The sequence below is a fragment of the Phodopus roborovskii genome, unplaced genomic scaffold (genome assembly GCF_943737965.1).
Source record: "Phodopus roborovskii unplaced genomic scaffold, PHOROB, whole genome shotgun sequence".
Taxonomy (NCBI): Eukaryota; Metazoa; Chordata; class Mammalia; order Rodentia; family Cricetidae; genus Phodopus; species Phodopus roborovskii.
In genome coordinates this window covers 646,270-657,503 of record NW_026126459.1, presented here as the reverse complement: position 1 = coordinate 657,503, position 11,234 = coordinate 646,270, and the positions used below count along the sequence as shown (strand labels likewise).

Below are 11,234 nucleotides of genomic sequence, written 5' to 3'. Positions count from 1 at the left end.
ATTTTAGATGTATTAACATCACCATTGTTTGTACTCTGTATTGAAATACCCATTGTAGAAAAGCAGTTATCAATGCCTGTAAATGGCTGGAGCAGACTCACGCCCGGACTCTCCTTTGTCTGGAAGGCTGGATGTGCATAGATTGGGCAATGGTATTTTCAGCACAAGAAATGCTGAGTCTATACTTTAAAAACAACCAAAGGACATTTAAAAAACTGAACTTGTGCTATATTTAGCAGATCTCTGAAGAGCTTGAGGCCATCATATAGTCTATTCTTCGATATACCTGTTTTTTTTTTTTTTTTTTTTTTAGGTACTTACTTTATTTAGGCTTAACCTTGAAAACATACAGGTTAAAAAACTGTTTCTGCAAATTAATTACATTCGCAGTTAGCATGATTACAAGTAGAGTTTTGAGCACATTGAAGAATTTGATCATGGCTTAATAGTTTACAAGTTAGCAGTTTTTTTTTACAAGATTAGTATTTTATAGTTTCATCCTTGTTAAGTTTTAGCCTTAAAATTTGAATTGAATATTTAGTTGAAAATCCTTTAGACTCAAAATAAAACTTTAAACCATAAATAAAGTTCACAGAGAGACTAGGAGCCTTACTTTTCCTTTTTTATCTTCCTCAGAATGAGGAGTCTCCCCGTTTCAGTCAGTTCCCCCAAGAACTCAATGTCCAGTCCAGTTGATGCAACACGCAAGAGGCTTTAATGAACTGGAAGTGTTTGCACAAATGGGCCCCCTCAGCATGCAGGCTAGAGAGAGCTGGGATTAAAGGCGTGTGCCACCACACCCAGCTGTTCTTTGTCTTTTTATTCTTTTTTAAACCATTTTATCCTTTTTTTTTTTCAAGCCTACATATATATATATTAGGACACACTGTAAACCTTTAGCACTTTTTCTTAATGTGAATCTGTCTTTACTGTAAATCTTTATCTTTTTCTGGCCACGTGTCTTTTATCTGCTAAATAACAACATTGCTAAAATGAAAGCTACAGTTGTTTCAACCCCGGTTTATCAAAGATGGTGGTGGGTACCTTTACTGCAAGAACTGAGAGCTGTGCTCACTGCCTTGGTCTACGCTGCCATCTGGCAGCATGCTGCTGGCTTGGAGATGTGGTCACTGCCATTGCCAGCTCTGATACACACCAATAAATTGTTAGCAGAGTTTCTTAAAAGCCGTGCATTTTTTTTTTTTTTTTTTGATGCTTATGCTGAGTCAGGAAACCTCCCTTAAAGGAGCCGTGCAAATCTTTGCTTATCTCACGCAAAACAGAGTTCAACCCAGAAAAATGTTGTTAGCAAGAGGCCTTGCTTGTCTTTGTTCTTTTGTATCTAAAACCCTTTTTAAATCTTCTGTTAAGTTTCAAATGGAAGTTCTTATTAGCCACGCTGGGGCGCCATAATGTTAGGAGTAAGGCCCCCCTTCTTTCCCCCCCCACCGCCGGTCTTGCTGCCATACCAGCCTCAATTAACACACACAGAGATTCTGTATTTGATATAATGCTGTTGGCCAGCATACTAGTTTCTTATCTGCTAGCTCTGTCTTAAGTATTAACCCATTTCTATTAATCTAAGTATTTCCACATGGTCTCATCTTAACAGAGCCACTGTTCTCTGCAGTCTCCACATGCTGATTCCTCCCTACTCCTTCCTTGAATCCTTCTTGTCTCCTAGTCCCGCCTATCTTGCTTTCCTATTGGCCAACAGTGCTTTATTCATTAACCAATATGAAAAACATATTTACAGAATGACATCTCCCATCACAGAGCTAGGGGAAAAGGACTGAAAACAGGAGAGCACAGGAAAAAGATAGCAAACAGAAGGCATAATGAAGTGCCTGGTGTACCCAAGGAATTTACAGAGCAGGCTCCAACGAGCCAATGATAGGGACAGACAGAGCAGGCAGTTCCTGGGGTGACATGAAGGAAGGCCAGTGGTTAGCCAGGGGTAGAGATAATGAAGCTAAGCAAGAGACAGAGCCAAGTCCCTCAAGAGAGCTAGGAAAGAGCTCCAGAAGGGAGAACCTGTGTGGAGGGAGAACACAGCATCCTCAAGGGTCAGTTTCCATGTCTGCAACAACTCTCATAGCACACCGGAAAACACAGATCCACCAAACAACATCAAGACACGACGTCAATGGAAACCAGACAAACAGACATGTGGTGGCCACCTTCATTTATATACCAGGACCAGTGGGACAGGAGGACCTCTCCCTTTCTGTCCCAGGAGACATATGGGAGATCAGACATGATGTCTGGATTTCCAGAACAGAATACTGCTAATTGGTCTGGGTTTCAAATGTGCATTGGCTGGCAACTTTTACTTTTTTATTTACAAACTTTCAGTGGTCACAGTCTGGGGTTCCCCTAGGCCTCCAAGTCCACAATGTACTTACCCCATCTACAGTCTGTCCTAACTAGTGACTCTTTAATTTGTGACAGCCTTGGTCTCAGGCTCTCCTAGGCCTTGGCCTGCCTGAAATCCCCAGCCCTGAGTCTGGGGGTCTTCCAGGGATCCTGGATAAGTCACCAAATGTTATGGAGTTTGATAACCTTAGGAAAAGACCACAGACTGAGTCCAGAATATAATTAGTTCCATTTATTGAACCTGCTAGCAGGACAGCAACCTCTGAGCCAAACTAGAGACTGCTGTGAGAAGGGGCGAAGGGAAGGATTTTTAAAGAGAAAACCCCAAGAAGAACTTGAGTATGGGCACGAATAAGCCAGGTGCTGTTCTGCTCTGCCAAGATTAGGCAACCAGGGAGAAATCAAAATAGTCCTTGAATGTCTGCATAAACAGGCCACAGAAACCAACAGTCATAGCATAAAGGAGATGGTCACAGCTGTGCATTTCCGGGTGGGCGTTATGAGTTATAGGGAACTTATCCTCCAGGGACTGGAGTCAGAGACTAACAGGTAGTGGGTACCAAGATGGATACTTAGCACAAAACAGTTTCTTTAACCATCATACTTGGACACAGGCTATGTCCTGCCATGTCACCCAGGAGGAGCAGGTTCACTCACACTTTATTGGGGTGTGTGCTAATCTCGGTAGTGCACTCTCTGGTGCTGGATGAGCTGAGAGCTCTGGCCAAAGGCTTTGCTACAGGTGCCACAGGCAAAGGGCTTCTCACCCGTGTGAGTCCGTAGGTGCCGGAAGAAGTGTGAACGGCCTCGGAAGGCCTTGCCGCAATCTTCACACTTGTAGGGCTTCTCACCAGTGTGAATACGCTGGTGTTCGATGAGCACGGAGCTCCAGATGAAGGCCTTGCCGCACTGGCTGCAGACGTAAGGCTTCTCTCCCGTGTGCAGCCGTTGGTGGCGTACCAGGTTGGAACTCTGGCTGAAGGCATGACCGCATTCGCTACACTTGTAGGGCTTCTCACCATTGTGGATGCGCAGGTGTTGTGTGAAGTGTGAGCTGTGGCTGAAGGCCTGGCCACAATGGCCGCACTCATAGGGCTTCTCACCCGTGTGGATGCGGTGATGCTGCATGGAGCCCCACCAGCTGCTGAAGCGCTTGCCGCACTCGTGACAGGCGTAAGGCTTCTCCCCTGTGTGGATGCGCTGGTGCTTCAGTAGCAGAGAGTTGTACTTGAAGCTCTTACCACAGGCCTCGCAGCGGTGTGGCTTGGGACCCTGTGGGCTGGCTTGCTGGCAGCTGCGATCCAAACTACTGCCCAGCTCAGCAGCCTTCTTGGTGCTGACCCCAGTCCTTTGGGCTCCCTGTGGCAAGAGTACCATGTGCCAAGTGTCCCTTTTCTGAGAGCAGGGAATGGATCCTGGAGACAGGCCTGCTGGATGCTCCAAGGTACACTCTTGGCCAAAGCTGTCCCCACACTTAGAGATGCTGGGAAGACTCAACAGGTCCCTTATTGCCCTTCCATCTGAGACCAGCCCATCTCCAGGACTGTGGGAATTGAGAGAAGTTGGAGTCTTCTTAGGCTTCCATTCAGAGTCTGAAAGGAGAAATGGCAGATGGCTCCCAGCCTCATCCCTACTCTGGGTTCTAGGAGTTGAGGCCAGGGAAAGGCTGAGTACAGCCTATTCAGAGGAGTAGGGAAAGGCTAGGAAGAGGAAAGTGTGTGTGTGTGTGTGTGTGTGTGTGTGTGTGTGTGTGTGTGTGTGTAAGGTGGGGGATGGGAGTGGGCCAGAAGACTTAGAAAGATGGTGTCAGGAGCAGCTGCCCCTCTCCCCTATCAGATGGAGGCCCTGAGGCTGGGCTCTCAAAGGTGGCCCTTTAGGCTGAGATATCTGGGAAGACACTAGTCTTACCGCACAAAAGTCAGGTGACAAGGGTGCCCGAGGCATGCTCTGCCAAAGGAATGGGATCTGGATGGTCCTAGGAGTCCCACAGTTCCACAGGGGCTAGTTATGACCTCAGGATCAGAGAGTCATACCACTGCCGACCTAGCCTCTGTGGGTAGGCAGAACTGGTAGCTAGGCTCAAGCAGAGTCCCAGGGAGGAAGGCCCTGACCTTCAGCAGATCCAGTGAACTGCTGAGTGTTGCATCCAGTTGGGGGCTCCCAAGGCTGCCTAGGGTGGGACAGGGGCTGCTCACTCACCAAGCCAGGTATCTCTGCTGACCCCCACTTCCTCTATGTCTTGGGGAAAGCACCTCAGGACTGGAACAGGGGGAGCCTGGAGGCAGGGGACCAAGGCTCATGCCCTACCCTTCAGAGGGCAGTATCTTTGATCCTTTCCTCTTTCCTGAACTTAGAGTAGGACTCCAAGGTTCTTGGGCCACAGTATACCCCTCACCTACCCACCTTATGCCTCAAAAGAGGCCAATGTGCTGTTGATGGGAGATGTCATTCTGTAAATATGTTTCTCTTATTAGTTAATGAATAAAGCACTGTTGGCCAATAGGAAAGCATGATAGGCAGGACTAGGAGACAAGGATCTCCATTAAGATAGAGGACCTGAAGTTCTACCCTATTGGTCCTCCTTACTACTTAGATCGATACAAATGGTTTAATATTTAAAACAGAGCTAGCCAATAAGTAATGCTAATAACAGGCCTACAGCATTGTATCTAATACAGTGACTCTGTGTGTTATTTGGGGCTGGCGTGGCTGGCTCTGGGACCAGGCCGGTGGGAAAACATACTCGTAACATGGTGCCAATGCCCTGGTTTCCCCATCGAGGGAGCCCTGCTGAGGACCTAGCATTGGGAACTCTGTTTTCCTTTAGTTCTGTAGGCAGGGACAAGCTGCCCAGACAACATCTGTGCTCACCCCATGCTGGCTGATGTCCTGGCTGACTCTGGTCTGGCTCCCTTCCCACCTATCAGTACTTACTGGACTCAGCCCCACAGCTGCCCCAAGGTCCCATCTTCTCAGTTCTTAGCACCATAAGCCAGCCATGGCTCCTGATCTGTGCCTGCAAGATCAGAGAGGTCCCAGAAGAACTGCTTTATGCCCTACAGCCTAGCCAGGCCTCCTGAGGTTAGCAAGGGTGAACTGAGCTGTGGCTAGGAGCCTTTCCTATAGGACCCTGACACAGGAACCCTTGGGTATTCTTTGCTTATGCTTTCCCTGTGCTCCTCACCTCACATTACTCCCAAAGGAAAGGAACCCTGGAATGACTCTGCAGGTTGCTGGGACCTACATGTCCTGGATGAGCCTTTTTGGGAGCCCAAGGTTCCCAGAAGTCCTGGCACGAGAACTGCAGATAGGTTTCAGAACACTGGGGTCTTCTGTGGTAAGGAATCTGGAATGAGCCTGGAGTGGTGTGGCACATGGTAATACTGGAGACTCAGGAGACTGAGGCAGGGAAACCTCAAGTTTAAGGTTAGCCTGGGCAACACTGTGAGACCCTCTACTTCAACAAAAACAAGCTGTGGGCCTTCAAGCACATCTGAAGCAGCAGCAGAACTAAGCTTGGGCTCTGGGGCAGCCCTGCCCTTGCTGGTGATGGGCATTCCCTCATCCACCTCCAGATGCTCAGGGCCTTCCCAAGCTCCACTACAACTCGGTATAAAAATCTCTTCCACCAACAACCATACCTTAGCCACAAGCCCACTTTTGCCCCTCTGGACTACATGAGCACCGAGACCTGAATTGTGCTGTCAGATGACAGAGCAGGGACCCCTTATACTTCAGTCAGTTGACTGATGAGGCCACCCATCGGAGTGAAGCAAGGCTGGCAGCTCTAACTATGCAAGTCATGAAGCAAGCATACCCAAATTAGCCAGGCAAGAATGCTGTCCCTTCCTGGCTTGGGACATGGTGTCAAAAGAGATCTCCTCTACCTAGCACAGGGCCCATTCTGAGGCCATTTTCCCTTCTATACTGAGAAAAAAAAAAAAAAAACAAAAAAACAAAAACAAAAACAAAAAACAAACATTTCCAGGGAGCTGTTCCCCAGGGAGTTAGAGAATGGTCTCAACCATTGCTGCCTTCCATCACTCCCTCATCTCTCAGGATTTTTTTCCAGAGGCCTCACTGCAGAATGATCTACCCAAGTGCCCCCTCCCTTCCTCAGTTGGTCAAGACAGTTCGAACCAGCCTCATGGGGTAGAAAAGGGGTAGAGGGGCATAGTAGTCTGGGGCAAATACCGTGAGAATGCCCGTGGAGGTGCAGCTGTGCCACATGGTGATGGTCTCCAGCTGGCCCTGGTGATGAGAGACTGCTGGGTGACAAGACAGGAGTGGACTCCTCAGTGTCCTCTAAGGTTGCCATCTTCCTGAGACCTGCTCAAGGAGTGCACACCTGGGACCCAAGGAAAATGAAAACCAAGGTAGATAAGGGAATGGAGAATATTGTTGGAGGAGAGCACAATGCCAGCGTCTGAGCAACCCTAGATGATGCTTAGCTTTTCTACTTAGCAAGAGAAGATTGCCAAGAAAAGGCAGGTGAACTCTTGGGGAGTTGCAGGGTCCATGTTACAAGGGGCCTATTTATTGTGGAAACCCTCCTATTCAGTGTGAAATCCTCATCAGTCCTGGCATCATCACTAACAAGGTAGAGTGGCCCCAAAGCTCTTCTCAAGAGAGTATCCTAAATGTTCTTCCCAACATAGCTTGCAGAGAATATTCCTGTACCACAACTAGGGCATTGGCTCTGGGAGTTTGAGGCAAGAGAACTCTAAATCTAATTTTTAAAGGGGGTGACTTCATGAAAAATAAGAAGGGATGCATTTCCAGAGGGAAAACTTTTCCTCAGATTCCGAAGATTCTGAGGCTGCAATCCTCAAACCCAGATTTCCCACAGCACTATCCACAGGTTATGTATGTCAAAAGCACTTTCCAGGCTGGAGATGAGGTTCGGTTGGTGGAATGCTTGCTTAGCATGCCTGAAGCCTTGAACCTTATGATTAATCCCAGGACCACAGAAACTGGGTGTGTCGGACCATGCCTCTAATCCCAACACTTGGGAGGTGAAGGCAGCTGAAACAAGAAGTTCGAGGGCATCCTTGCTTACATAGCAAGTTCGAGGCCAACATGACTGGAGAAAATTTTTAAAAAGGGAGAGATTTTTCCTTAACTTGATTTGCCGTAAACGAATGGAGCCCAAGGAGAGGGGCTGGTTTTCTTCCACAGTGATAAGGACAGAAAGGAAACATATGGGGCGAGGAGCTGCAGCACCCACCGTGAGAAGGTGGAGACGTGGGTGCATGCGCGGGGCGCACGCCTTGGCACTACCCTGCGGGGACCCCCATGTTGAAACCACTCAAAAGGCCGGGGCCAGGGCTAACTTAAGTCTCGGCAGGGGAAGAAAGCAGACAACCGCGCAGATGAAACGAAGGGTCCGGGTTGGACCCACTGGGAGGGGCGATCACTCACCTTGCGAGCGAGCGGGAGGAGACCGCTCACGCGTCGGCCGGAAGTACTCTGCCTCCAGCAGGCCCCGCCCCCCGATTGCGGGACGCTCTGGACCCCGGAGGACCACGCCTCGGTGGCCTCTGGGCGCTCAAAAGCCTTTATGCAGTGTAGCTTCCGCAAGGATGGTCCCTGTCCTACGGTCTAACAAAGAACCGTCTGAAGAATCTGTTTCCAAACTAGCCGATAAGCCCGGCAAAGACCCTAGTCTCCGCGCGAGGCAGAGGATTCAGAGCCCGGGTGTTGGGCTGTGGAAGATGTCATAGCTTTATTGGAATTGGCCCAACCAGGACCACACACGTTGCTACAGACTGCAGCTGACCTTATGCAGTCTTACACACTTTGTCACCGCGGCGTCCTCGCACGTGGTTGTAAGGATTCTTGCTGCGATTTCATAACCAGCACCAGCATCAGAAGGGAGGAAGCTGCTGTCCATTGTGACTGAACTGCTGCCAGTTAGTTGTTGAGTTTGAGACCACAGGAAAAGACCTCCAGACTTAAATTCAAATTATAATTAAGCCAACAACAACAACAACAAAAAAATGTTTATCTGTGCAACAAAACCCTGGATGTCCTGGAACTCGCTCTATGGGCCAGCCTGGCCTCGAACTCACTGCCTGCCTCTGCCTTCCCAAGGCTGGGATTAAAGACGCATGCCACCACTACCCGCTCCAAGCAAAAATTTGAAAGGCTGCTAGCAGGGATACAGTGTCTAACCCAAATCAGAGATGTGCAGTCCAGAAGCGGACACCGTTAAGAAGATCTTTTAATGGGTAAAACCCCAGGAGCTTTCTTGTTCTGCCAAGATTAGATGGTCAAGGTGACTTCAAAATAGTCATTGAATGTCTGCATAAGCCCATTACAGAAGCCAAACCAACATGGGGTCGGGGGTAGATCAAGGAGTCAGGGTTGGATAGACCTTATCTTTCACACAAAATGGAGTTTTTTAACCATCACACCAAGCACTTGTGATCCCTGCGGTTAAAGTAAGAGGGTCCCCACCCCCACTTCCACCCATGAAAATTCCTGGGAGAGATAATAATCTAGTAGCCTTCCCTGATAATATCTGTGCTGTACCAAGGGGAGGTTTCAGGCCTGGGGACCCCTGGCCTCCGCACTCAGATGTTGATGCAGAACCTCCTTCAGTGCAAAGGCCTCAGCTGGGTTAGTTGGGTTAGAAAATTGGGACACATTTGGTTTGTCCACTCAGCAGAACATTATCCAGCTTGATTTGATTCCAGCTGGGCCTCTAGGGAGTGTTTGTGTGTGCAGAACAGGTTCTATCTCACCCAGTTGCATGAACCTTCCTAAGCTTTCCCCAGGCAGAAGGGTTAGTCAACTCAATCACTTATATGAGGTTCTGGGAGCCCTTCCTGTACACATGGCTTGTCAGTGTGTAACAGGCTCCCAGACCTTAGCACAACTGACTCCATGATGGAAGTACCATTTCAGGCCACAAAATTAAGCACATAGATATCACCCATCTGCCAAAACAAAAGCAAAAACCTAATTCATCAAAGTCCATACTTCTGTAAATCTATAAATGTACTAACCTTGCTTTTTTTGATTATGTAGTTCTGCTTCTGGGTAACCATTCTTATTAACCAAAGTATGTCATCCAGAACATGGTTTTTGTGCTTAAAAGCTCACCCTGAGACAGCTCAGTGCTACACTGGGGTTCTAACACCCAGTGTAGTTAGCTGGCTGGCTAACAAAGACTTTCTATTGAAGAGTCATCTCTAGTGGATACCCCACAACATTTCTGGAGGTCCCACAGAAATCCCCAGAGACCAGACCTTGAGGGGCTCAGACTCTCTAAGAGTAGGGAAGAGTGCAGTGGTCAGGGAACTCCTAGGGGTGCGCAACCTGAGATGCTCCAGGTCCCCAGGACTCACTTTGATCAATTGCTGGCTACTGCTGCACCTTTACCCCTCCACCTCCACCTCACACCTCTGGAGTAAGTCTGGTTAAGATACCTTCTGTTTGTACATATAGGACAGGTCAGATATGGATGAATCCAGGATTCATATGAGACATCACTGGATTCCTCTTTTCTGTCCAAGCATAGGAATGAGTGGCCACCCTGGTTGTCTTTACTCATTCTGTCTCTCTCTCTCTCCTTTGTGTTTGTGTATGTGTGTGTGTCTTTGTCTTTCTATTGTTACTGTCAGTTCTATTTTCCCATATTAACCAGCAGCTTTCTCTGGTGTAACACACACACACACACACACACACACACACACACACACACACACAAGCCACTTGAGAACTGTGCTTCTTTTTGAGGTCCTGAATCCTTTTGGTTTTGCTAGATTACCCAGAGAAACCAAAAAATTCCAAAAAACAAAAATTAAAAACAAAACAGACAAACAAAAACCCTGAAGCCTCTACCTGTCCCATTCCCAGAGCACTCACTGGTTTGTTTCATCCTTAACTCTTGCCCATGACTCTTGTGTAGAAGTACCAGGCCACTCACCCAGGCCCCTGCTATCTAAGCAGAATGAATGCAGAGAAGGGGAAATGGTTTCCTCTGCTCCCCAGCCTGTTCTAAGCAGTCCAAAGGAAAGCTCCACTCTTTCCTCTTTCATGATTTACTTTTCCATTTCAACCAAAAATTCGTCATTCTCTGAAAGTAAAAATAGGAAAACTGCCCCAGGCTGGGGAGCAGGTGTCACTGCTGGACAACACAGCCTGGATAGAGTGCATTTTCCCTTCTGTCCAACACAGACCAAGGATATTTTAAACAATGTTCACCAGGTCCTTTTTAGAAGGATTAATGACAGCTGCTGAAAAAAATTTCCTTTGTCACCCAGGCAGCCCCAGATATTAGTTAGTATAATTATTACATATTAGTTAATGTAAAAGTTTAAAAATGTTGCTGAAGGTAGCTCAAAGGTGTTTAACAACCAAGAACTGATTGAGAGATGATACATTTGGCATAAACTGAAAGCCACCATCACAGACAAGACACAGATTTACAGATACCCAGCAAAATCCTGGTGTCTTGCCCTTTGTCAGAAGAATGTCCTCTAGCTGAAAGTCCTGCCCCCAATCAAAGGATAAGGTTGTCAATAAAGATTCCAAGGGGTATGGGCAGAAACCAACCCCAGGGACTGTCCTAACACCCAGTTCCTATAATTGTTCAACTAATCAGTTCAGCTACTCTCATAAGATTAAACAATACCCAATGACTCTGGAAACAAAGAGAAGTTGTGGTTCACACTGGCAGGCTTAGAGAGACAGGAATCCTGGTGCCCTCCTGGTTACCCTGGAGTATACTTCTCCTGCCTGTGAAGAAACCTGGGACCTCTGGTTCTCATTAATCTGATTCTTCCAGAGAAATGGGTGTATCCATTCTTGCACCTCAAGGATGCATTCCTCAGCCTCCCAAGGGCAAAGGT

The 11,234-nt window shown here is 47.7% G+C and overlaps 1 protein-coding gene across 2 annotated transcripts; it reads right to left on the bottom strand.

The window, feature by feature from the left end:
- Nucleotides 1-2,593: 2,593 nt before the first annotated feature.
- LOC127225656 (zinc finger protein GLI4) lies at nucleotides 2,594-7,828 on the bottom strand. Of its 2 annotated transcripts, XM_051189129.1 has the most exons (3): nucleotides 7,798-7,828; nucleotides 6,571-6,724; nucleotides 2,594-3,968 (listed from the first exon to the last, which is right to left on the bottom strand). In XM_051189129.1, exons 2-3 carry the CDS (start codon nucleotides 6,692-6,694, stop codon nucleotides 3,052-3,054), a joined length of 1,041 nt encoding a protein of 346 aa, XP_051045086.1. In that variant the 5' UTR covers nucleotides 6,695-6,724; nucleotides 7,798-7,828; the 3' UTR covers nucleotides 2,594-3,051. The 2 variants fall into 2 exon arrangements, with proteins under 2 accessions (XP_051045086.1, XP_051045087.1); XM_051189130.1 differs by lacking the exon at nucleotides 7,798-7,828 and having other exon boundaries at nucleotides 2,594-3,919; nucleotides 6,571-6,715.
- Between the last annotated feature and the right edge of the window lie 3,406 nt (nucleotides 7,829-11,234).